The 25,943-nt window shown below is 48.2% G+C and overlaps 1 protein-coding gene across 1 annotated transcript in view; it reads left to right on the forward strand.

The window, feature by feature from the left end:
- Window positions 1–4,741: 4,741 nt before the first annotated feature.
- RANBP9 (RAN binding protein 9) overlaps window positions 4,742–25,943 on the forward strand; it is an 85,578-nt gene continuing 64,376 nt past the window's right edge. Inside the window, exon 1 of the mRNA XM_075314737.1 lies at window positions 4,742–5,008. Within this exon, the coding sequence (XP_075170852.1) occupies window positions 4,861–5,008 (148 nt within the window). The 5' untranslated portion in view covers window positions 4,742–4,860. The remainder of the gene's footprint in view (window positions 5,009–25,943) is intronic.

Below are 25,943 nucleotides of genomic sequence, written 5' to 3' on the forward strand. Positions count from 1 at the left end.
GCAGTTGTGCCCCGTTTTAACTCCTAGCCTCACAGAAAACAACTTTCTTTCGGAGACTGTTGAAATATTTATCCCAAATATGTTTCACAGGAAGGACTTAGCTAAGACACTAGAAGGGTGAATAAAGGGAGATGGTTTTGATATTGCAACCTTTTTAATGCACTCCATTGGAAACACTGCATCTTGTGCTGTGGCTAGAGGTGTTTCCTTTCCGATTTTCCTCAAAGCAGAAAGATAGTCTTAATAGAGAGTTTTTTTAAATTCTATAGCCTTCAGGTCAGTGATGGTTGTCTCCTCCTATGGTCAGGTCATTCAAAAAGAAAGAACTTAGGCTGCTTTCACACATCCAGTTTTTCCTGTGCGGCACAATCCGGCGCTTTGCAGAAAAACCACAACCGTTTTTTTTTTTGCCGCCGGTTGCGGGTTTTTTGCATAGACTTTCATTAGTGCCGGATTGTGCCGCATGGCCTTGCGTTCGGTCCGGTTTTTGCCGCATGCGGCAGATTTAGCCGATGCGGCGGCCGGATGGAACGTTGCCTGGCATGTTTTTTTGTCCGGCAAAAAAAAAACGCATCGCGCCGCATCCAGCTGATGCGGCGCGATTTGCAATGCATGCCTATGGACGCCACATGCGGTGTCCTGCGGCAAACACCGCATCTGCCCACCGCATGTGTTTTTTTTCCACTGCGCATGCTCAGTAGCGTACCGCAAGCGGCAAAAACCGGACGGGCCGCATGTCAAAAACTTATTATTCACCCCATTTACTGAACTCACTCCACTCAGCAGCTACTCAGCAGACACAACCCAGGGACCTCTTCAGTGAATCCCCATCTCTGCATGAGGGAAAGGCTAACTTGTGCGAAGACTGTGGTAGTCCTTCTGAGTTGATGGATACATAACAAGAGATCATTCACTTGGAAGTAGGCATGAGAAGAATTAGGCCTTTCTCACGAGACTGGCACATGTGATAGCAGATGCCTCTGGCTGGCCACAGCCAACGTAATTATTTATTTTCTAGGACTGGGAGGCAGCATTTATCCTCAAAGGCTGGGGGAATATTCTATTCTCCTAGAAGAAAAACTGTTTGAAGTTGTAGGTTTCCACAAACAATGCTTTATTGGCCCCTTACTGTACCCATGTAGCAGTATTACCAGATATTAGGCCAGAGTTACTTGGCAACATTGTTGCATTGTGATATTGCATCTTAGGATTGTCAATGTGGTTGTGTTGTGTCATAAAATGACCATGAAATTACTTTTACGAAAAGTCAAACTTAATGTCATGATGACTATGGGATTGCAGGGAACCAGAGATCCTAATATGTCCCTCAAGCAAGGGGGGCCTTATGTTATCCCTATTCTCATGGATACTCCTGACGGTGGAGATACCTGAGTTTCGCTCCTGGCCCTGCTCCTGACCTGATTTCCCCAACCCCCTTCCCCCAGTGAGGATCAGGACAGGAGTGTGGTGAAATCCACAGATAAAGAAAAAAATCAAAACTCTGTCAAACAGCACACACACACACACACACACACACACACACACACACACACACACACACACACACACGATAAGACAATAAGATATTCAGGAGGAAAAGAAGAGCAGGAAGGAGGCTACAAAACAACAGAGGTAAACTCCACAACCACATCAAGGAAACAAGCACAACTTTCACCAGGCAGTCTGGCACACCATACCTTACAGACCGACATGAAACGAACTATAGCTGGCGTGGGTGCCAGGATTCAGCAAGCATAAATAGGAGGGGAGCAGATGTGATAGGCCTCCCCACAACATGTGATCAAAGGAGCAAGCAGACGAGCAGAGATTAACTCTTGCTAGCCTATGAATCACTACACACAAGGTCGATGCTCGAGCCTGCCTGTATGGATCCCAGACACCAGAGAAACTACTGGGCGAATGTCAGAATCTGCAATCTGAACGGAGGTCGCCACCATGACAGACAAAGTTTGTTCAAAACTCTGTGTGACACTCAAATGAATTCCTGGTCACAGGTTGGGCACGACTTTTCAATCATGAAATTCACTTGTGTGTCTGAAATTTAGTTGTTATTTGAGACTAGGGCTACTTAACGACACTGGATACACGGCATGAAATCGTGAACAAATGTGGAAACCTAAAAATTTGTATAATATGTCTGCAATTTGCATGCATATTAATGTTGTAATTTGCTGTAAAAACGCAGCGAAATTGCAGAAAGGATGCAAGTCAGAGTCGCATGTGACTTACATTGTGCATCATGGCAATGTGGCATCACAGACCTGGTAGCCATAACTCCAACAGGTTGTGATTATTGACAACTTGCCGTTGAAGTCTATCAGGCTATGTTCAGAGGTTTCCAGAGGTGTAACTTCAACCGTTTTTGGAAGCAGTCAGTGCAACTTTGTAATGTGCAACAAAAGTCCCCGTCACCTAACCACCACATCGTAACTGTAACGCCGTTGCTAATCACACCGTTTCTTTGGAAGTCGCTGTCTAGCCGTCACCTAACCACCACACCATAACTGTAACGCCATCGCTAATCACACCGTTTCTTTGGAAGTCGCTGTCTAGCCGTCACCTAACCACCACACCATAACTGTAACGCCATCGCTAATCACACCGTTTTCTTTAGAAGTTACCGTCACCTAACCTCCACATCGTAACTGTAACGCCATCGCTAATCACACCGTTTCTTTGGAAGTCGCTGTCTAGCCATCACCTAACCACCACACCATAACTGTAACGCCATCACTAATCACACCGTTTTCTTTAGAAGTTACCGTCACCTAACTGCCACATCGTAACTGTAACGCTGTTGCTAATCGCAGCTTTCTTTCTAAGTCGCCGTGCAGCCATCACCTAACCGCCATATCATTACTGTAACGCTGTCGCTAATTGCACGGTTTTCTTTTGGGGTTACCGTCACCTAACCACCACATTGTAACTGTAATGCCGTCGCTAATCTAACCATTTTCTTAGGAAGTCGTCGTGTAGCCGTCACCTAACCGCCACATAGTAGCTGTAACGCTGTCGTTAATTGTAGTTTTCTTTCGAAGGCACGGTCACCTAACCGCCACATCGTAACTGTGTTGCTAATCGCACCATTTTCTTTTAAAGTTGCCGTCACCTAGCCGCCACATCATAACTGTAATGTTGTCGCTAATCGCACCATTTTCTTTCGAAGTTACCGTCACCTAGCCACCACATCGTAACTGTAACACAGTGATTAATCAAACCCTTTTATTTCTATGTTGCCGTCACCAAACCGCCACATCATAATTGTTACACCGTCGCAAATCGCATCATTTTCTTTCAAGTCGCCATCACCTAACCGCCACATCGTAACTGTAAAGCCGTCGCTAATTGCACAGTTTTCTTTTGAAGTCGCTGTCACCTAATTGAACCGCTGTCACTAATCGCACCATTTTTTTAAGTTGCCGTCACCTAACCGCCACGCTGTTGCTAATAACACCGTTTTTTCGAAGTCGCCATCACCTAACCGCCACGCTGTCGCTAATAGCACCATTTTTTTAAGTCGCCATCACCTAACCGCCACGCTGTCGCTAATCGCACTGTTTTCTTTCGAAGTCACCGTCGCCTAACAGCCACGCTGTCGCTAATCGCAGTTTTCTTTCGAAGTTGCTGTCATCTAACCGCCACGCTGTCACTAATCGCACCGTTTTTTTAAAGTTGCCGTCGCCTAACCGCCACGCTGTCGCTAATAACACCGTTTTTTCGAAGTCGCCATCACCTAACCGCCACGCTGTCGCTAATAGCACCATTTTTTTAAGTCGCCATCACCTAACCGCCACGCTGTCGCTAATCGCACTGTTTTCTTTCGAAGTCACCGTCACCTAACAGCCACGCTGTCGCTAATCGCAGTTTTCTTTCGAAGTTGCTGTCATCTAACCGCCACGCTGTCACTAATCGCACCGTTTTTTTAAAGTTGCCGTCGCCTAACTGCCACGCTGTCGCTAATAACACCGTTTTTTCGAAGTCGCCATCACCTAACCGCCACGCTGTCGCTAATAGCACCATTTTTTTAAGTCGCCATCACCTAACCGCCACGCTGTCGCTAATCGCACTGTTTTCTTTCTAAGTCACCGTCACCTAACAGCCACGCTGTCGCTAATCGCAGTTTTCTTTCGAAGTTGCTGTCATCTAACCGCCACGCTGTCACTAATCGCACCGTTTTTTCAAAGTTGCCGTCGCCTAACCGCCACGCTGTCGCAAATAACACCGTTTTTTCGAAGTCGCCATCACCTAACCGCCACGCTGTCGCTAATCGCACCGTTTTCTTTCAAAGTTGCCATCACCTAACCGCCACGCTGTCGCTAATCGTAGTTTACTTTCAAAGTCGCCATCACCTAACTGCCACGCTGTCGCTAATCGCACCGTTTTCTTTCAAAGTCGCCATCACCTAACTGCCACGCTGTCGCTAATCGCACCGTTTTTTTTCAAAGTCGCCATCACCTAACCACCACGCTGTCGCTAATCGCACTGTTTTTTCGAAGTCGCCATCACCTAACCGCCACGCTGTCGCTAAACACAGTTTTCTTTCAAAGTCGCCGTCACCTAACCGCCACGCTGTCGCTAATCGCACTGTTTTTTCGAAGTCGCTGTCACTAAACACAGTTTTCTTTCGAAGTTGTGCCACAATGAGTGCCATCTCCCTCAGCCCTCGCCCTATATACCGTGCACTCTCGGATGGCCAGTGACAGTGCAGGCTCTCCCTCAGCCGCCATCCCTGGATGTGTCACACGGCCGTGCTGTGGGCGGCTCCTCCCGCTTCCTGTGCCGTGTTATGTGCTCTGCTCGGCCCCCGTGTGCTGGTGTCTTGTTGTGTTGTTGTGTCTCATGTCGTCTCCTCCTCTGCTCGCCCCTGTAGTCGGGGGATCCCCGGGTCTTCTCCTCCCCCGGGACCCGCCACCCCGAGCCTGGAGCCCCCGGGACAAGTGCAGCTACCTGGGCCTGTCCCACGGTAACCTGCGGGTCCACTACAAAGGTCAGTACGGCACCGGGAAAGTGGATGGCAGTTGGGAGGGGGGGCGATCCGAGGGATTCCGTGCTTTTGGGGGGACATGGTGATTATTGGGGGTCCTGGCGGTGATTTGGGGGGCTGTATGGATTTAATAAACACTGCGGGGAGGAGGATGGGGCCGGAGGAGGAGTGCGGTGCTGGATTGGTATAAAGGGGCTTGTGTTTACTAGCTGACACCTATATACAGACGTATACATAACAATGGAGGCTCCGCACTGAGCAGACGGGTCTTAGGGAGCCCGGCCTGCAGAGAGGGGGAGGGGTGTTATTCCGGCTGACAGCCCATAACTCCTGCAGTGCTAACCTCCCCGGGTCACTACGACCCCCATCATCCTGATCCCAGCTGATGTGTATCTGTCACTTGTCCTGCGGATCTGATGATTGACCGTACACTATTATGGGACGCCCCTCCCCCAGTGAGAAGTTTTCAGGCCTCATTCACACACAGGCTTTGTTGTAGAGGGGGGATTTGCAGTAAACCCCATTTTCATTGTGTGATCCCTCGGTTCTGGAGAGCGCCCAGCTCTGATCTGCACATTACACAATCACATGCCCTGCCTGGTGCTGTGCTGCAGATCTGCTGTGTCACTACCCAGAACTACAGACAATCCACAAAACCTGTTTATTTTCCGAGCTCCGTCCCCCCTCTGCCTGTCATCTGTCATCATACATTGCGGTCACATATGTCTGATTCGCTTCTCTCAGGCTGGGCCTTTAATTCCATGTAAGCAGATAGATATGTTATTTCTGTCTGGATTCAGGAATATGTGATCAGACCCCCATCTGGACATGGGGGGGGGCCTCTTCTGATCAGGCCCTGCCGGGTATGATGTCACAGATTCCGTCATACAAGGGGGGGCTCTTCTGATCAGACCCTGCCGGGTGTGATATCACGGATTTCGTCATACACAAGGGCTCTTCTGATCAGGCCCTGCCGGGTGTGATGTCACGGATTTCATCATACACGGGGGGCCCTCTTCTGATCAGACCCTGCCGGGTGTGATATCACGGATTTCGTCATACACAAGGGCTCTTCTGATCAGGCCCTGCCGGGTGTGATGTCACAGATTTCATCATACACGGGGGGCCCTCTTCTGATCAGGCCCTGCCGGGTGTGATGTCACGGATTTCATCATACACGGGGGGCCCTCTTCTGATCAGGCCCTGCCGGGTGTGATGTCACGGATTTCATCATACACGGGGGGCCCTCTTCTGATCAGGCCCTGCCGGGTGTGATGTCACGGATTTCGTCATACACGGGGGGCCCTCTTCTGATCAGGCCCTGCCGGGTGTGATGTCACGGATTTCGTCATACACGGGGGGCCCTCTTCTGATCAGGCCCTGCCGGGTGTGATGTCACGGATTTCGTCATACACGGGGGGGGCTCTTCTGATCAGGCCCTGCCGGGTGTGATGTCACGGATTTCGTCATACACGGGGGGCTCTTCTGATCAGGCCCTGCCGGGTGTGATATCACGGATTTCGTCATACACAAGGGCTCTTCTGATCAGGCCCTGCCGGGTGTGATGTCACGGATTTCGTCATACACAAGGGCTCTTCTGATCAGGCCCTGCCGGGTGTGATGTCACGGATTTCATCATACACGGGGGGCCCTCTTCTGATCAGGCCCTGCCGGGTGTGATGTCACGGATTTCATCATACACAAGGGCTCTTCTGATTAGGCCCTGCCGGGTGTGATGTCACAGATTTCATCATACACGGGGGGCCCTCTTCTGATCAGGCCCTGCCGGGTGTGATGTCACGGATTTCGTCATACACGGGGGGCCCTCTTCTGATCAGGCCCTGCCGGGTGTGATGTCACGGATTTCGTCATACACGGGGGGCCCTCTTCTGATCAGGCCCTGCCGGGTGTGATGTCACGGATTTCGTCATACACGGGGGGCTCTTCTGATCAGGCCCTGCCGGGTGTGATATCACGGATTTCGTCATACACGGGGGGCTCTTCTGATCAGGCCCTGCCGGGTGTGATATCACGGATTTCGTCATACACAAGGGCTCTTCTGATCAGGCCCTGCCGGGTGTGATGTCACGGATTTCATCATACACGGGGGGCCCTCTTCTGATCAGACCCTGCCGGGTGTGATATCACGGATTTCGTCATACACAAGGGCTCTTCTGATCAGGCCCTGCCGGGTGTGATGTCACAGATTTCATCATACACGGGGGGCCCTCTTCTGATCAGGCCCTGCCGGGTGTGATGTCACGGATTTCATCATACACGGGGGGCCCTCTTCTGATCAGGCCCTGCCGGGTGTGATGTCACGGATTTCATCATACACGGGGGGCCCTCTTCTGATCAGGCCCTGCCGGGTGTGATGTCACGGATTTCGTCATACACGGGGGGCCCTCTTCTGATCAGGCCCTGCCGGGTGTGATGTCACGGATTTCGTCATACACGGGGGGCCCTCTTCTGATCAGGCCCTGCCGGGTGTGATGTCACGGATTTCGTCATACACGGGGGGGGCTCTTCTGATCAGGCCCTGCCGGGTGTGATGTCACGGATTTCGTCATACACGGGGGGCTCTTCTGATCAGGCCCTGCCGGGTGTGATATCACGGATTTCGTCATACACAAGGGCTCTTCTGATCAGGCCCTGCCGGGTGTGATGTCACGGATTTCGTCATACACAAGGGCTCTTCTGATCAGGCCCTGCCGGGTGTGATGTCACGGATTTCATCATACACGGGGGGCCCTCTTCTGATCAGGCCCTGCCGGGTGTGATGTCACGGATTTCATCATACACAAGGGCTCTTCTGATTAGGCCCTGCCGGGTGTGATGTCACAGATTTCATCATACACGGGGGGCCCTCTTCTGATCAGGCCCTGCCGGGTGTGATGTCACGGATTTCGTCATACACGGGGGGGCCCTCTTCTGATCAGGCCCTGCCGGGTGTGATGTCACGGATTTCGTCATACACGGGGGGCCCTCTTCTGATCAGGCCCTGCCGGGTGTGATGTCACGGATTTCGTCATACACGGGGGGCTCTTCTGATCAGGCCCTGCCGGGTGTGATATCACGGATTTCGTCATACACAAGGGCTCTTCTGATCAGGCCCTGCCGGGTGTGATGTCACGGATTTCATCATACACGGGGGGCCCTCTTCTGATCAGGCCCCTGCCGGGTGTGATGTCACGGATTTCATCATACACAAGGGCTCTTCTGATCAGGCCCTGCCGGGTGTGATGTCACAGATTTCATCATACACGGGGGGCCCTCTTCTGATCAGGCCCTGCCGGGTGTGATGTCACGGATTTCATCATACACAAGGGCTCTTCTGATTAGGCCCTGCCGGGTGTGATGTCACGGATTTCGTCATACACGGGGGGCTCTTCTGATCAGGCCCTGCCGGGTGTGATGTCATGGATTTCGTCATACACGGGGGGCTCTTCTGATCAGGCCCTGCTTGTTGTGATGTCACGGATTTCGTCATACATGGGGGGGCTCTTCTGATCAGGCTCTGCTTGTTGTGATGTCACGGATTTTGTCATACATGGGGGGGCTCTTCTGATCAGGCCCTGCCAAGTGTGATGTCACGGATTTTGTCATATATGGGGGGGGTTCTTTTCTGCTCAGGCCCTGCTGGGAGTGATGTCATGGATTTCGTCTTACACAGGGCTCTTCTGATCAGGCCCTGCCAAGTGTGATGTCACGGATTTCGTCATATATGGGGGGGGGGGCCCTCTTCTGATCAGGCCTTTCTGGGTGTGATGTCATGGATTTTGTCTTACACAAGGTTTTTCTAATCAGGCCCTGCCGGGTGTTATGTCACGGATTTCGTCATATATGGTGGGGGGGCCCTCTTCTGATCAGGCCTTTCTGGGTGTGATGTCATGGATTTCGTCTTACACAAGGGATTTCTAATCAGGCCCTGCCGGGTGTGATGTCACGGATTTCATTATGAATTCTAAACATTGCAGGAGCTGGAGGCCTGGGTTTAGGATCAGGAAAGGATTTAGTAGGACGTTCTGTTGGGAGCTTGGAGACAACCAGACCATTAAAATGTGGCTGCTGAATAATGACCCTCTGTAGGGTGACGAGAGGTCAAGAGGGGCTTTTGGAGGTCGATTAACAACATGATTACATAGCTACCCCTGGTGGATTCTGACAATCGGCCTCTGCTGTCTGAGAACTTGCAGTGAGCAGACTTAGATCTACACAAATGACTGGAGAACCCTTTGTCAAAAACCGATCAATGTTATAAAGGAATTGTTTCCATTATAAATTCATGTTAACCCTCTGTGCACTAATACGTTTTAATTAGAATTTGGACTAGTTGGAGATGGAACTTTGTGAACCCACCCTAATATACCCCCCACACCAAGTAATTTTTGATAAAAATATTGTCCAGTTATCTAGGTTTGGAAGATTGGAAAAAGAAACAAGGATTATCCCGACCTATGATGTGTCCTTATGGATGTGCCATAAATGTTTAAAGGGAACCTATCAGGTCCAGTACAATATGCACCCAGAACCACAAGCAGTTCTGGGTGCATATTGCTAATCCCTGCCTAACCGTCCCTGTATCTAGTAGCATACATAAAGAGATCTTTAGAAAAACTATTTCTAAAGATCTTTTACCCTATGTTAATGAGTGAGGGGACTAGTCCCCTGGGCGTTAGTTCCCCTGGTTAGTCGCCCCCATTAGCATTGTTAGTACATCCACAGGGGCGTGCTAACCTGCTAATGAATACGCAGCGTCACAGGATGATCTCCCTCACCTCTCCGCCGCCATCGCGTCCGACACTGGACTTCGGCTCAGTGCGCATGACACCAGAGTTTCAGTCGTGCACTGCTTCAGTATGAAGCCAGGACGCGTACACCCGACTTCAAAGTGCGCATGACCAAAACTCCATGGTCATGCGCACTGACCTGAAATCCAGTGTTGGGCGGCGGAGAGGTGAGTGATATCATCCTGTGACGCTGCACATTCATTAGCATGTTAGCATGCCCACAGGGGTGTACTAACATGCTAATAGGGGCGACTGGCTATGGAACTAACGCCCAGGGGACTAGTCCCTGGTCTCATTAGCGTAAGGCCCGTTTCACACATCAGGCATTTCGCCGGATCCGGCACACTCCAGTACAGTGTAATACAGTACAATGGCATCTACACTGTACTGGAGTGTGCCGGGTCCAGCAATCCGGCGAAATGCCGGATGTGTGAAACGGGCCTAAGATAAAAGATCTTTAGCAATACCTTTTCTAAAGGTCTCTTTATCTATGCTAGTGTATACAGGGACAGTTAGGCAGGGATCAGCAATATACACCCAGAACTGCTCGTGGTTCTAGGTGCATATTGCACCTGACAGATTCCCTTTAATATCTCCTTCAAGAGCTTGAGGAATGCTACGCCTCTTCTGAAATTTCCCAAAGGCCACTACAGGGAATCGTGAGTTACACAAACTGTAGGAGACCGTGAGCCATCCCTCAGACAGGCGGAACATATAGACCGGCACATTCAGTGGAGTTACGACACATATCTGTAATGGGAAATACCTCCATAAACCAGTCATCTCGCTGATAATCGTGTGTATATGGGGTAGCCAAATTGTACCCCGACATCTGCTGTCAAAGGAGGGGGGTAAAAAAAAAAAGGTATATTCTACTAGAAACCAAATTGGTGAAGGACATTGGGCATCTCCTTGGGCCCCTCGCCTCACACTGAACAGGACGGCCTGGCTGACACCCCCCTGGATTGCACAATTTGGCCGTGTGCATACATGGCATACATTTTGCGGGGGGAGGGTGGAGGGGTTGTGTACTGCATGTTTTCTGCGGGGTCCGCACCATATTATACAATAATAATCTTCTTTCAATATTGAGTCTTTACTGCATTTTCCCCTCTATTTTTGGTGCAGTGTTTTTTCCTCATAGAAGCCTATGAAGAAAATGACCTGGTTCAACACTCACTGGTCATTGAATTTTCATATGATCATGTCCACTTTGCTTGGATAGTATTCTGTGCAGTCAGCGGAAAAATACTGTGGGGAAAAAAATGTAGTATTGATGCTACATGGGATATGGCCTTGGGTTTTGCTCATAATTTTAAGTTCAGGTATGGACAGCGCCGACCTCACCAGCACCATGCTCGGACCCGCCCATAATCTCGCGCCTGAGCATTTAGCTGACCGGCGCGAGCTAGGGCAGCTATGTTTTCTGCTCTGGGCGCAAGCAGACCTAACTGCACAGGCGCGAGATTTGAAAATGCGACGAGGAGGATGACGGAGGGCGTCATGCCGTCAATCAAGGTAGGAGGACAGCGATCGGCGGCAGGAGGGGGATAAAGGAGCAGAAAATGAGCCCGCCCATTTGGCCAACCAAGGTAATTAGCATACCTAAGGGCCAAGTTTTATAAAGTTATTCTTGAGGTCTGGAAGGGGAGTCGGGGCCAAGGTGCACCTTCATAGAATGCAGCCCGGGAGCTGCAGAAGGTGATTCTTTTAGTTTAATAGGGAAAAATCTGGTGACAGGTTCCCTTTAAAAACTACAACATAGGCCACACGGGCAATGAGATCTCTGGGAAGAAAGACAGAGAGCATCATTCATTATTGTATCGGTCCTTGTTTTTGTTGAGATTTTAAAGTTTTGCACCTCCCTTTTTTTTTTTTTTTTTTCTTCTTTGGTGCCATATTTATCTTTCCATTAAAGCTTTTTTCGCTTAAGTGTATGTGGTGTGTGTTCGCCTGTCAATACTCACCATTAGTGGCCACATCGGAGTAAAACTCATAGGAAAGACTTTTGTCAAATACCTTGTGTAGCACATTCTATCTATTGCAGCCCGCTTGTCCCCATAAAGTAACAGCCGGGGGCTCCGTGACCTCTAGGATCCGGTGATGTCAGGTCAACTTCCAGTTGACCAGACATCACCGAGGCTGGCCCCAGTCTTCCTGAGTGACTGCGCTGTGGACGCATTTTCACCTATAAAGCTGTGTCAATGCCATGGGGGTCAGAAACCCAAAAAGTTCCTTCCATATTGACCATCAAGTATCTGGATATTGTTGTTTTGGCATCCATAAAAGGAGAAAACTGTGACCTAGACTGAAGAAAACCAAGGGGATGTTCAAGCAGGGCTGACATGTATAGATCTGGGCCATAAATTAGCTGTGCATAAGGCTCGGTCTACACTGTGACTCTGGAGGTGACACCAACCATGTGGCCACAGTTTGTCACTTCTACATCACAGCGTAATACAAGGAGTTACATGGTGACCCTGATGTACTATGACGAACAAGAAGTCCAACTGCATCCAGTTTTTCCCAACTTTCTTGTCACGGTCTAAGGACCTTCGAGGCTGCAATGTGACCCCATTCACTTGTGCCACCATGTACCGGTGACGCCGCATGTCCAAAATCATCATATATTCGCAGCCATTTACTAGCAACCAAGTGGATCATACCAGTTGACGCTATTCTTGTACTGGTTTGTGAGGTGTAGTAGCCACGCTGTGCCAGAGCATATTAAATTGTATGACCCATGGCTTTGCAAGTGAGACCATTTACATTTTCCCTAGTTTTTATTGTTTGTTTTTAGGGGGGTCTTTTCTGCAGGACAATACATGTAGCACAAAGCACAACTGCAGAAATGGAGGCTTTACAGATGGATGTGACTATGGAATTGCTTCCATTTTTTTTATGGCCATTTTCTTGAGTTGTTCCCAAACGATCCTTATTTATTAGAAGGATTTCATGTCACAGATTGTCTTCCACCTGGGATGACGCTGCTGACGTGTGACTGCCATAGTGCTAGCTCCCATCCATGCAACATGTGACCATTAGGGCTACTGATTGACTGCATTGGTCATGTGTCAGCTGCTTGTAAACCAAGCCCAGGAGCCCTGCCGGGGCCTCGCTCCCAAATTGCTAAGAAGGTGGCCACTCCTGCATTTTGTTTTTATTGATTTTCCTGGATAATTCCTTTTAGCTTCGATTTTCTCCAGTAGAGTTTCTGAAAATGGCTACAACCCCTCTAAATATCAGGCTAAGGCATTGCAGCAGATTAATATTGAGCACGTCACGTCTCCGTTGACGAACAATCACTCTATATGTAGATTCAGATGCTCTGCTCAGAGTCCACGTCTGAGCCGTATTTCTGGTTCTTCCTCTGTAACCTTCCTAATAATGTCCCATCATAAGGAGGTCAGTGGAGCAGCAGATCTAAGGCGAGGAGGGATATTTATGTGTTAATCTGCCATCTTCAGCCTAGCAATACTTGTTTAATGGCATTAGTGTTTAGATTATTAGAGCAAGCGAAGCCTGTCAGTAAGAACAGGACGTTTCCCCTAGCCTTATACCCGGAATATTCCGCACCACGAAGGATAAGGCTCTCCACTGCTGCTTTTTGGTAATAACGTCTTGCACGCAGGAGATTCTTGCAGTCTTTACCTGATCTCATGAGGATCGGAATAGTGACGAGGGAGCATGAAATAGATATCCGATCTCTAAGACAGCCATTGTTCATCCCATGCAGTTTGTGTTTTTTTTTTGTTTTTTTTTTATATATATGGTAATAATGTTTACCTGTTTTCCCACGGTCACTGCATTTAATTAACCAATGAATGTCTTCCAAGCAAAAGCCGCCTGGCGGAATGGTCAAGGCACTTTACTTTCTTATTTTTTTTTTTAACCTTTTCACGGCTTTGGAGACCTGAAACTTTCAAAGAATCTCAAAAGACCGAGCATAAACACAAAGTCAATTTTATGTAGAAATGCATATAGTCCTTCTTTTTAATAGTTATTTAGCAGTTTTTCATGCAGGTTATGGAGCGCACCAGCCTGATAAAGATGTCATGTCCACATACCCCTAGGTTGCCATTTCCCCCAATTATACCGCTCCATCAATTTGGCTACCAGCCACCAGGTTTATGGTAGCAACCATCATCTACTAGCATAATGCTAGTGAAGAATGGATACCAGAACGGAGTGCTCAGCTAATGGTATATATACCTACAATGACTAAAGGTATCATCGCTACACTGGTGTTACGGGGGCTGTCAGATAATAAGGGAATGGAAGGCTATCCGACAGTCAGGGTCCACCGTGCAGAGCTCTGCTGCAGAGTATGGCAGAGGATAGGGGGAAACCTGTACCACCAAAGCGGTACTGACACTGTTGCGTCACAGTGTCACCAAGACCAATAGCGGCGTATACTGTTTAAGTCACAGCGACTACCTTATTAGAATAACATAGGAGTGGAAATGCAAAAGAGTGAGGAATACAACATAAAAGTGCATAAAAGTCTCAGTCTGTGAGCGTGAAAGCACCTGTCTCAGTTAACAGTCACAGAGACTAGGTGTAATGTGTGCAATATGGCACCTATCTATGTCCGCTCCACTTGTGGTGCAAGGATACGGACAGCAGCAAAGCTGCTAGCTTGAAACTCCTGCCTATGACCGCTTCCCTAGTGTGCGAGGATACGGACTGCTGCAGGAGGCAGCGTAGTGGAGCGTTACCCTAGAAGGCAACGACCACCTAACCTACCTATGTCCGCTCCACTAAGGTGCGAGGACATGGACAACAGTACAGCTGAAAGGTACAGGAGCGCTACCCTACCGATAGCGCTCACCTCAGAGTAGAACCACAAGGCCCAGTCAGACCATGTGCAGCAAGCACCTGCCTATGTCCGCTCCACTAAGGTGCGAGGATACGGACCACAGCATAAGCTGCAAGGTACAAGAGCGTTACCCTACCGATAACGCTCACCTAGATAGAATAGGTGCCGCAAGGGACATGCACAGAGCGTCTACTCCTATGCAGGAACCAAGAGGACTGGGCGCCGGGCGTCAGGGTCTTATATAGACTCTGTGCCTCATCCAAGATGGAGGACACCAGAGCCAATCCGCTGCCAGAATGACAGCAATGATGTCACGCTGGCCTATCACCGAGCAAAGCGTCACTAGCACATGACCAGCGGCCAATCAGCTTAGAAGGTGTCAGAGACATGTGACCTCGTGTCAGCGATGATGTCACCCGCACATGTGCAATGGCTCCAAGATAGGACTTAGTCTCCAGTGCTCGCACATGTGCAGTAGCAAGAAATCCGAACATAGTCTCCAGTGCCACAGCAACCGTAACAACGGGTTGCTGGTGAGCTGTCAAACAGGCAGATTTCACCAGTGACCAGCCCCCAGCCAGCAGCGACAAGTGGAAGCGATGCTGCGCTTGGTAACTAAGGTAAATATCAGGTTACCAACCCGATATTTACCTTGGTTACCAGCGCACACCGCTTAGCGCTGGCTCCCTGCACTTCTAGCCAGAGTACACATCGGGTTAATTACCCGATGTGTAGTCTGGCTATGTGTGCAGGGAGCAGGGAGCCAGCACTGACAGCGTGAGAGCGGCGGACGCTGGTAACGAAGGTAAATATCGGGTAACCAAGGAAAGGGCTTCTTTGTTACCCAATATTTACCTTGGTTACCAGCGTCCGCAGAAGCCGGCTCCTGCTGCCTGCACATTCAGTTGTTGCTCTGTCGCTGTCACACACAGCGATCTGTGCTTCACAGCGGAAGAGCAACAACTAAAAAATGGTCCAGGACATTCAGCAATAACCAGCGACCTCACAGCAGGGGCCAGGTTGTTGCTGGATGTCACACACAGCAACATCGCTGTTGCGTCACAAAAGTCGTGCCTCAGCAGCGATGTTGCTAGCGATGTTGCTTAGTGAGACGTGGCCTTAACCCCTTAACGACCTTTGACGTACTGGGTACGTCATGGTGACATGGTGCTAAACGACCCATGACGTACCCAGTACGTCATGGCGAAATCGCGGTCCCGGAGCCCGGGGAGTCCAATTTCTTTGATTAAACGGTAGATTCGGGATGGAGGGGACCTCTGCCTGACCTCAGGAGGGGTGGTGCCTCCTCCCCGAACCTACAGAGGCTGTGATTGGCTGACAAACGCCGCTCAGCCAATTACAGTCACTATAATGTTCCAGCCATTGAAAATGGCTGGAACATTTAAATCCAGCCCTGATCAGTACTGCTGTAGCACTGGCCATTGGCTGGAGCTGGGTGATCGGTGCTTCACCCCGCCCCCAGCTCTGATTGGAGAGACCGGTCTTGTGACCGATTTCTCCAATCAATGTGGATCTGGGGCCTGTGACCGTCCCTGGAAGCCGAGGAGAGCGGTCTCTGCGGGTGCCCATCGGTAAGTTGCTGCCCCCGCCACCCGCCCCTGTCCCCGATCGCCCTGCCAGCCCCGCCGCTGTCTCCGATCGCCCCGCCCGCCACCGCCAGCCCCGCCGCTGTCTCCGATCGCCCCGCCCGCCACTGCCGCTGTCTCCGATCGCAGCCACCGCCAGCCCCTCCGCGGGTCTGATCGCCACCACCAGCCCCGCCGCTGTCTCCGATTGCCCCGCCGCTGCTCCCGATCCACCGCTGTCCCCGCCGCCACGCTCGCCACTGTCCCCGCCGCCACGCTCGCCACTGTCCCCGCCGCCACGCTCGCCACTGTCCCCGCCGCCACGCTTGCCACTGTCCCCCCCCCACCACTCTCGCCACTGTCCCCGCCGCCGTCGCACTCACCTTTTTTCAGCCGCTGCTGCCCCCGAATCGGCCCCCACTGTTCCCGATCGGCGGCCGCCGCCGCCTCCTTCATCGGCTGCCCCTTCTCCATCGCCACTACACCTCCTATCCCTCCATGTGCTGCAAGCCACCCTCCCCCCACATGTGCTGCAAGCCACCCTCCCCCCACATGTGCTGCAAGCCACCCTCCCTCCCACCCTCCCTCCTCCATGTGTCATCTCTCTCTCCCATCAGACTCTGCCCCCCTCCCCGATCTGCTGCCTGCTCTCTCCCATCCTCTTCATCTACTGCCCCCTCTCACCCTCCTCAATCTGTTGCCTCCTTCATCTGCTGCCTCTTCTGTCTGCTGTGATCCTGCTGCCTAGATCCATCCTGTAAGGTAGGTATCCCCATCTCACCTCCCTCCCCCCCATCCTCCGCCGCTCCTCCATCCGCTGCGCCATTTCCCATCATCCATCCACTGCGCCCTTTCCCATCCTCTGCTGCTCCTCCATCCGCGGCGCCATTTCCCATCATCCATCCACTGCGCCCTTTCACATCCTCTGCCGCTCCTCCATCCGCTGCGCCATTTCCCATCATCCATCCGCTGCGCCCTTTCCCATTCTCTGCCGCTCCTCCACCCTCTGCGCCCTTTACCATCTTCCATCCGCTGCGCCCTTTCTCATCTGCCGCCCCGCCCTCTCGCATCGCATTATCCAGCGCAGTTGCTCGCTTCCAGACTGCAGTGGATGATGCGATGCGAGACTCGTGCATTGCTCTCACGTTTGGCACTGGTCTTAGTGGCAGGCGCTCATATATATATATATTTTTTTTTTTTTTACTGATGTCTGTATTTTTTATTTCGCCAAACTAATTTTTTTTGTATTGGGGGGGGGGGGGGGGTCTAGTTTCCAAAATGGGATCACATGTGGGGGAGCTCCATTGTTAAGGCACCTCAGGGGGTCTCCAAGTGCAACATGGCGTCTGCTAATAATTCCAATCAATTTTACTGTGAAGTGGCGCTCCTTCTCTTCTGAGCCCCGCTGTACGCCCAAACAATTGATTTCCACCACATATGAGGTACCTGTGTACTCAGTAGAAATTGCACAATACATTTTATGGTGCATTTTTTCCTGATACCCTTGTGAAAAAAAGCTACCTGTTTGAAAAAACAATTTTGTGGTAAAAAAAAGAATAAAATATTTTCACGGCTGAACATTACAAACGTTTGTGAAGCCTCCAGGGGTTCAAAGTGCTCACTAAACAACTTGATAAATTCCATGAGGGGTCTAGTTTCCAAAATGGGGTCAATTGTGGGGGAGCTCCATTGTTTAGGCACTTCAGGGGGGGTCTCCAAACGCAACATGGCGTCCGCTAATAATTCCAACCAATTTCGCTGTGAAATGGCGCTCCTTGCCTTCCAAGTCCTGCTGTGTGCCCAAACATTTGATTTCCACCACATATGAGGTATCTGCGTACTCAGGAGAAAATGCACAATACATTTTATGGTGCATTTTTTCCTGATACCCTTGTGATAAAAAAAGCTACCTGGTTGAAGCAACAGTTTTGTGGTAAAAAAATTTTTTTTCTTTTCACGGCTCAACGTTATAAACTTCTGTGAAACCCCCAGGGGTTCAAAGTGCACATCAAACATCTAGAAAAAATAGTTGAGGGCTCTAGTTTCCAAAATGGGGTCACTTATGGGGGAGCTCCATTGTTTAGGCACCTCAGGGAGTCTTCAAACCCGACATGGCGTCCGCTAATGAGTGCAGCTAATTTTGCACTCAAAAATTCAAATGGCGCTCCTTGCCTTCCGAGTCTTGCTGTGTGCCCAAACATTTGATTTCCACCACATATGGGGTATCTGCGTACTCAGGAGAAAATGCACGATACATTTTATGATGCATTTTTCCTGATACCCTTGTGAAAATACTAATTTTTATGGCTAAAGTAACATTTTTGTGTTTAAAAAAGTAAAATTTTCATTTTTTTTCTTCTACATTGCTTTGGTTGCTGTGAAGCTCCTAAAGGGTTAATAAACTTCTTGGATGTGGTTTTGAGCAGAGTGAGGGGTGCAGATTTTAGAATGGGGTCACTTTTGGGTATTTTCTGTTGCCTAGGTTTCTCAAATCACTCCAAATGTGATGTGGTACCTAAAAAAATTTTTTTGTAAATTTTGTTGGAAAAATGAGAAATTGCTGATGAACCCTTCTAACTTCCTAACGGAATTTTTTTTTTTTTTCAAAAATTGCGCTGGTGTAAAGCAGACAAGTGGGAAATGTTATTTAGTAACTATTTTGTGTGACATATCTCTCAGATTTATGGGCATAAAATTTCAAATTTTGAAAATTGCAAAATTTTCAAAATTTTCGCCAAATTTCCGAAATTTTCACAAATAAATAAACGCAAAACATATCGGCCTAAATTTACCACTGACATGAAGTACAATATGTCACAAAAAAACAATGTCAGAATCGCCAGGATCCGTTGAAGTGTTCCAGAGTTATAACCTGTCAAAGTGACACTGGTCAAAATTGCAAAAAATGGCCGGGTCTTTAAGGTGAAAACAGGCTGGGGGCTGAAGGGGTTAACTCACCGGACAATCACTTTATCTTAATGCATACTCCAAATCACTGACTGTTGACTGTCATGGACTTAATTGACGAGGATCCACTGCTTCACTCCAAATGACCGACTGTAGTGGATCTAATTGACCAGGATCCACTGCTTCACTCTAAATCACTGACTGTCATGGACCTAATTGACCAGGATCTTCTGCTTCACCACTATCATGGGTCCAGTGCTGGTCTCTTCTACAAGAAGGAAGACTCGTTTGGAAATTCCAGTATACTAGAAATCTAATACTTAGTGCTGCTTATTGTCATACTGTATGTGTCCTAGAAAATAATTGATGGATCAGGGGGCAAAATTGGACCATTAACAGAAAGGTGTAGCCCTCTCAGTTTGCTGTATTAGCAATGAGCAACTCTGTTAGACACAACCATGTAAAACCCGGCCTCCATATTAGCTCTTTTCCCCAGTGACCTGCTTTCATTCAGGGAGTTATTGGCACTACCCGGTTTCCCCGAAAATAAGACACTGTCTTAAATTTTTTTTTTGCCCTGAAAAAAGCGCTAGGTCTTATTTTCAGGGGGTGTCTTATTCTCGAGGAGACATGGTTGGGGGTAAGTTTACCCCCCCCTTCCCAGGATCGTCATACTTACCAGCCGTATGGCTCCCAGATCCTCCTGTAATCACTCAGCAGGTACGCTGCACGCCTCCCCTGCGTCTGGCTGACATCAGATCTCACACACACACACACACACACATACATCACATTTCACATCATTTCTCCCTGTGATCTCCATGCAGCTGTGCTCCCCTGCGTCTGGCCGACACTCACACATCAGAACAGTCACACATCAGACAGCAAACACACACACACACACCACTTCTCCTTGTGCCCTCCTGTGGGCGGTCCCAGCAGCTGTGCAGCACGCCGTCCTCCTCTGCCTCCTGCCAATAATCACAGATCCGATCGCATACATTCTTACACACACACACACTCACGATATCGCACACACGCGTTCAGAACATCTGGAGTTACCACATGCTTCCAGCCATGTGATCCTCGGCAGGTCCTGGAAGATCACTGCACGCACAGTATCGCCACCGAGAAGCAAACGATATCGCTGGCTGTTGTGAGCGTGTGGATGCGATCTGTAGTGTGTGTGCGTGCGCGTGCGTTCCGCCGCAGGACCTTGATGCGCTCACCTGCTCCCAGTCGGCGTCTGGTAAGTATGATCGGGGGTCTTCTTTCTTCTGTCTTCTCTCTTCTGGGGGTGCCCGCTTTCTATGATGAAGTGTCCTGCAGTGTCTTTAACTTTTTCACCGCTGCATGACACGTCATTATTGACCGCGGCTAGGTCATATTTTCAAGGGATGTCTTATATTAAAGCTTCCCTGAAAACTCCTGGGAGGTCTTATTTTCGGGGAAACACGGTAGGTGTCTTTTACATTTCCACAAAGTCTTTTGCTTTCATAGCATTGTGTTCCACACCTTTCTTGCCTTTGCACATCTCGCAGTCGTTGCTTTCTGTGATGACCTCATTAAACTTGTAGCAGTCCTGTTCCAGTTACTGCCTTATACCTTGTATAAGGTATGTACTGCTCCTATTGCTGGTTTTTTTTTGTTTTTTTTTCTTTTTTTCTTAGGCCTGTTCCTTGTCTTAGTATTCTCACTCTTCTGTGTTTCTTGACATTGTTTGTTTGGTCTTTCTGTACAGTGCCTTGCAAAAGTATTTGGCCCCCTTGAATTTTTCAACCTTTTTCCACATTTCAGGTTTCAAACATAAAGATAATTTTTTTTTTTAATTTTATGGTGAAGAATCAATAACAAGTGGGACACAATTGTGAAGTTGAACAATATTTATTGCTTATTTTAAATTTTTGTAAAAAATAAAAAACTGAAAATTGGGGCATTCAATATTATTAGTCCCCTTTTAAGTTAATACTTTGTAGCCCCACCTTTTGCTGTGATTACAGCTGCAAGTCACTTGGGGTATGTCTCTATCAGTTTTGCACATCGAGAGACTGAAATTCTTGGCCATTCTTCCTTTGCAAACAGCTCGAGCTGAGTGAGGTTGGATGGACAGCATTTGTGAACAGCAGTTTTCAGCTCTTTCCACAGATTCTCGATTGGATTCAGGTCTGGACTTTGACTTGGCCATTCTAACACCTGGATACGTTTTATTTGTGAACCATTCAATTGTAGATTTTGCTTTTGTTTTCAATCATTGTCTTGTTGAAAGACAAATCTCCGTCCCAATCTCAGGTCTTTTGCAGACTCCCAACAGTATTTGGCTCCATCCCTCTTCTCATCAATTTTAACCATCTTCCCTGTCCCTGCTGAAGAAATGCAGGCCCAAACCATGATGCTGCCACTACCATGTTTGACAGTGGGGATGGTGTGTTCAGGGTGATGAGCTGTGTTGCTTTTACGCCAAACCTATATCACTTGGCATTGTGCCCAAAAAGTTCGATATTGGTTTCATCTGACCAGAGCACCTTCTTCCACATGTTTGGTGTGTCTCCCATGTCGCTTGTGGCAAAATTTAAACAGCACTTTTTATGGATATCTTTGAGAAATGGCTTTCTTCTTGCCTCTCTTCCATAAAGGCCAGATTTGTGCAGTGTACGACTGATTGTTGTCCTATGGACAGACTCTCCCACCTCAGCTGTAGATCTCTGCAGTACATCCAGAGTGATCATGGGCCTCTTGGCTGCATCTCTGATCAGTCTTCTCCTTGTTTGAGATGAAAGTTTGGATGGACGGCCGGGTCTTGGTAGATTTGCAGTGGTATGATACTCCTTTCATTATTATTATTATTATTATTTATTATTATAGCGCCATTTATTCCATGGCGCTTTACAAGTGAAAGGGTATACGTACAACAATCATTAACAGTACATAACAGACTGGTACAGGAGGAGAGAGGACCCTGCCCGCGAGGGCTTACAGTCTACAGGGAATGGGTGATGGTACAATAGGTGAGGACAGAGCTGGTTGCGCAGTGGTCTACTGGACTGAGGGCTGTTGTAGGTTGTAGGCTTGTTGGAAGAGGTGGGTCTTGAGGTTCCTCTTGAAGCTTTCCACGGTAGGGGAGAGTCTGATGTGCTGAGGTAGAGCGTTCCAGAGTATGGGGGATGCATGGGTCATTTCAACATGATCCCTTGCACAGTGCTCCTTGGGATGTTTAAAGTTTTGGAAATCTTTTTGTAACCAAATCCGGCTTTAAACTTTTCCACAACAGTATCACGGACCTGCCTGTTGTGTTCCTTGGTCTTCACGATGCTCTCTGTGCTTTAAACAGAACACTGAGACTATCACAGAGCAAGTGCATTTATACGGAGACCTCATTACACACAGGTGGATTATATCTATCATCATCAGTCATTTAGGACAACATTGGATCATTCAGAGATCCTCAATGAACTTCTGGAGTGAGTTTGCTGCACTGAAAGTAAAGGGGATGAATAATATTGAACGCCCCAATTTTTAGCTTATTCTTTTTTACAAAAGTTTAAAATAAGCAATAAATTTCGTTCACCTTCACAATTGTGTCCCACTTGTGGATTCTTCACCATAAAATTTAATTTTTTTATCTTTATGTTTGAAGCCTGAAATGTGGGTAAAGGTTGAAAAATTCAAGGGGGCCGAATACTTTTGCAAGGCACTGTATTGTCACTTCTAACCCACAGCTCCATCTGATTATACTCCAGTTCTGACATCTCATCCCACTGCTGAGCAGTGACTGCTCTGAGGATCATAAACTGGGAATCCAACCAGTTAAGGACAAACTCCCATATGGGGATCCCTGGTGTTAATGTCCTTCTCCCCCACAGCATCTTGGTGTACTTCAGGAACATTCTAGTCTTCTTCAAAGTCTTTTCTTTATGGAAAACTATAGAAATTTTGCTTTGAGTCTTAAAATTCCTTCGCTTGGGCACACCATCTTCACTCAAGATTTTTAGATGAATCCACTGTTTGCTGGTTTTAGAATGGCAAACATTACAACAGCATGGCTTCACAGCAGAAGAGTTTGGGTGATAAAGTGGCGCCTGCAGTCCAAACCTTTCAGCAATAGAAAACATTTGGAACATTATAAAATGATGAATCTGGCAAAGGCGACCCAAAGCTGTTGAGCAGCTAGAATTTTATGCAGACAAGAATGGGACAACGTTCCTCTCCCAAAACTCCAGCAATTGGTCTCCTCACTTTGACTTTACAGACTGTTATAGAAAGAAGAGCGAATGGTACACTTGACACGGGCCTAACTCTTGAGTTATGTTGCTCCCATCATGTTAAGTTCTTCAAATGAAATGGAAACATGTTGAAAGTTCAACTTCTGATCCGCAAACTGTTTTGTTGCAAAGAAATTGAGAGATCTCCAAATGATTGCATTCTTGTCTTTGTATTTTACCAACATCCCAACTTTTTGGAATTCCGGTTGTACATTCTGCCACTGTATTCTTGTATATAATTAAACTAGTGATGGCTTTCATGTTGGCTTCCCTAGAGCTCCTGTCTTAGGCCCTGTGCGCACTTACCGGATTTTGCCGCGGATTTGCTGCATGTTTCGCTGCAGAAAATGTTCATAACATCTCTGCAGTAAATCACCAGCAAAACCTATGGGAAAAAAAAATCCTGTGCGCACTAGGCGGATTTTGACAGCTGCATGTTTTGCTGCGGGATTCCCGCAGCAAAAACAATTGCATGTCACTTCTTTTCCACACATCGCTGCGGGATTTCACTCCATTGACTCCAATGTAATCGTGAAGTCCCGCAGGGAATAACGCAGGCAGCAAATTCTGTGCGGTTCACTGTTATTTTCTGCTGTATTTCGCGGTTTACCTCCGGTAATGTACATCGCTTGCCTGCGGTTTTGCAGGGAAGTGATGTCATTACAGGAAGAGGAAGCAGAGCAGAGCGTAAACACACACACATCACAGACATAGAACACAGACACATAGAATACACATAGAAATCAAACGGAAATATAGAAAACAAAACACGTGGGCTCCGCTGTATATTTACCGTCCAGCCGAGGTAAGCACACAGCGGCGGCCCGGTATTCTCAGGCTGGGGAGGGTGAGGGACAGGGTTAATGTCCCCCGCCTCACTCCCCCTCCCGCAGCTGAGAATATCAGCCGCAGCTGCCCCGGCACTGTCGCATGCATTATGCGGCAGTACCGGAGTGTCCCCAGCTCTTCCTGCTGCCGTGTAGCAGTGGCAGTCAAGGTAATACAAGGAGTTAATGGTGGCGGATCGCCGCCACTAAGTCCAGGCTTGATCATGGCAGCGTCTATGAGACAGCTGACATGATCAACCCGTAAGTAAAGTGAAAAAACACACACCGAAAAATCCTTTATTTTAAATAAAACACAAATAAGCCTCGTTCACCCTTTTATTAACCCCTCCCGAAACAAAGCTCTGACGTAATCCACCGCTCCGGCGTCCTGCGATGCTTGCATCCAGCCGCGACTGACACACAGCGCTGAATGCAGCCTCGCAGCGAGACAGCAGAGGTAACTCCAGGGCATTTCCCACGGCCGGTAATGTGAACTCACTGCCGACCGTGGGAAATGCAGAGTGTGCTCACAGGGACTCTATCTATCATCCTTCTATCTATCCCTCTGTCTGTCTTCTATCTATTCTTCTGTCTATTTCTCTATCTCAGAATGAAATGACTTTTTTTTTTCCAATGTGCTTTATTGCATTGAATGCAATAAAGCACATACCAACCCACACGCGGCAATACCGCGAACAATACCGCGGTAAAACCGCAGCAAACCGCATGCGGTTTTCGGGTGCGGTTTGCCGCGGTTTTTTACCGCGGGTGCGGTAATCTTTGAATACCTGCGGAATTTTCTCTTGAGAAAATTCCATATTCCAGTGCGCACAGGGCCTTAATGGTGGCCAATTACAATAATCTGTCATCATTTATGGAAAAGATTAGTTTTGGCAAAATATGAGCAACTCAACTGCATGGCCCTCTACTCATAGGTTGGCATGTCTGATCTAAGGACAGAAATCCACTGTCTAGTCAATATTCCTGTTATTCTAATTCCACCATTCCCGGTCATAGATCCCCTAGCTTGGGGTCTATGCTATGCCATTGCACATCAGTAAGATACATAATCTGCCTGAAGTGTATGTCATTCACCATTGGCTTAACTTGGACTGAACGGGGAAAATAAAGTCGGACCATTTTCTTGCGTCATGAACAGTACTGACTGTATGGGAGGCTATGAAGTCCTATACAGGTGACGTATATATTAAAAAAAAATGAATGCTCACGAAAGCAAAAGTAGAGGGCTCCACAGCAACTGCTATAGCCCCCCAAGAGCCCCCTAAAAGTCAAGTTTATTGGAAGGCTATTTTATGCATATAGCTGATAAAAAAATTCTTTTTCATCAAGCAAAGGTAGATCCAGAGCAAGTTTCTGACATTCTTTAATGGCCTTGTGCTACAGATATCTGGGATCTGCTAATTACCATTTGCAGTTTTCTTTTCTGGCGGCTTCTCTTAACGCTGCCTAATGTAATCTTGCTCTGTAGCTCATCCCTTTCTGCCTGTTCTGGTTCTCTCGCTCTTGTATAGTTATCTTTTTTCGGGGGGTGGGTCCCTTTTTTTTGTCTTTAAATCTAAGTAGGTGTATTAGTCGTCAAAAATGATCAAACTGGTAATGCTCCCCAAATGCCATTTTCTCCAAAGTATTTTCAACAGCTAAACAGATCTATTCCATTGGAGATTGGAAATGTTTAGCTATGAAGCCTGCTTTATCAGAAAAACTACATCTGCTGGAAGGGGCCACAAAT

This window comes from Anomaloglossus baeobatrachus, chromosome 6, assembly GCF_048569485.1.
Source record: "Anomaloglossus baeobatrachus isolate aAnoBae1 chromosome 6, aAnoBae1.hap1, whole genome shotgun sequence".
NCBI classification, from domain to species: domain Eukaryota; kingdom Metazoa; phylum Chordata; class Amphibia; order Anura; family Aromobatidae; genus Anomaloglossus; species Anomaloglossus baeobatrachus.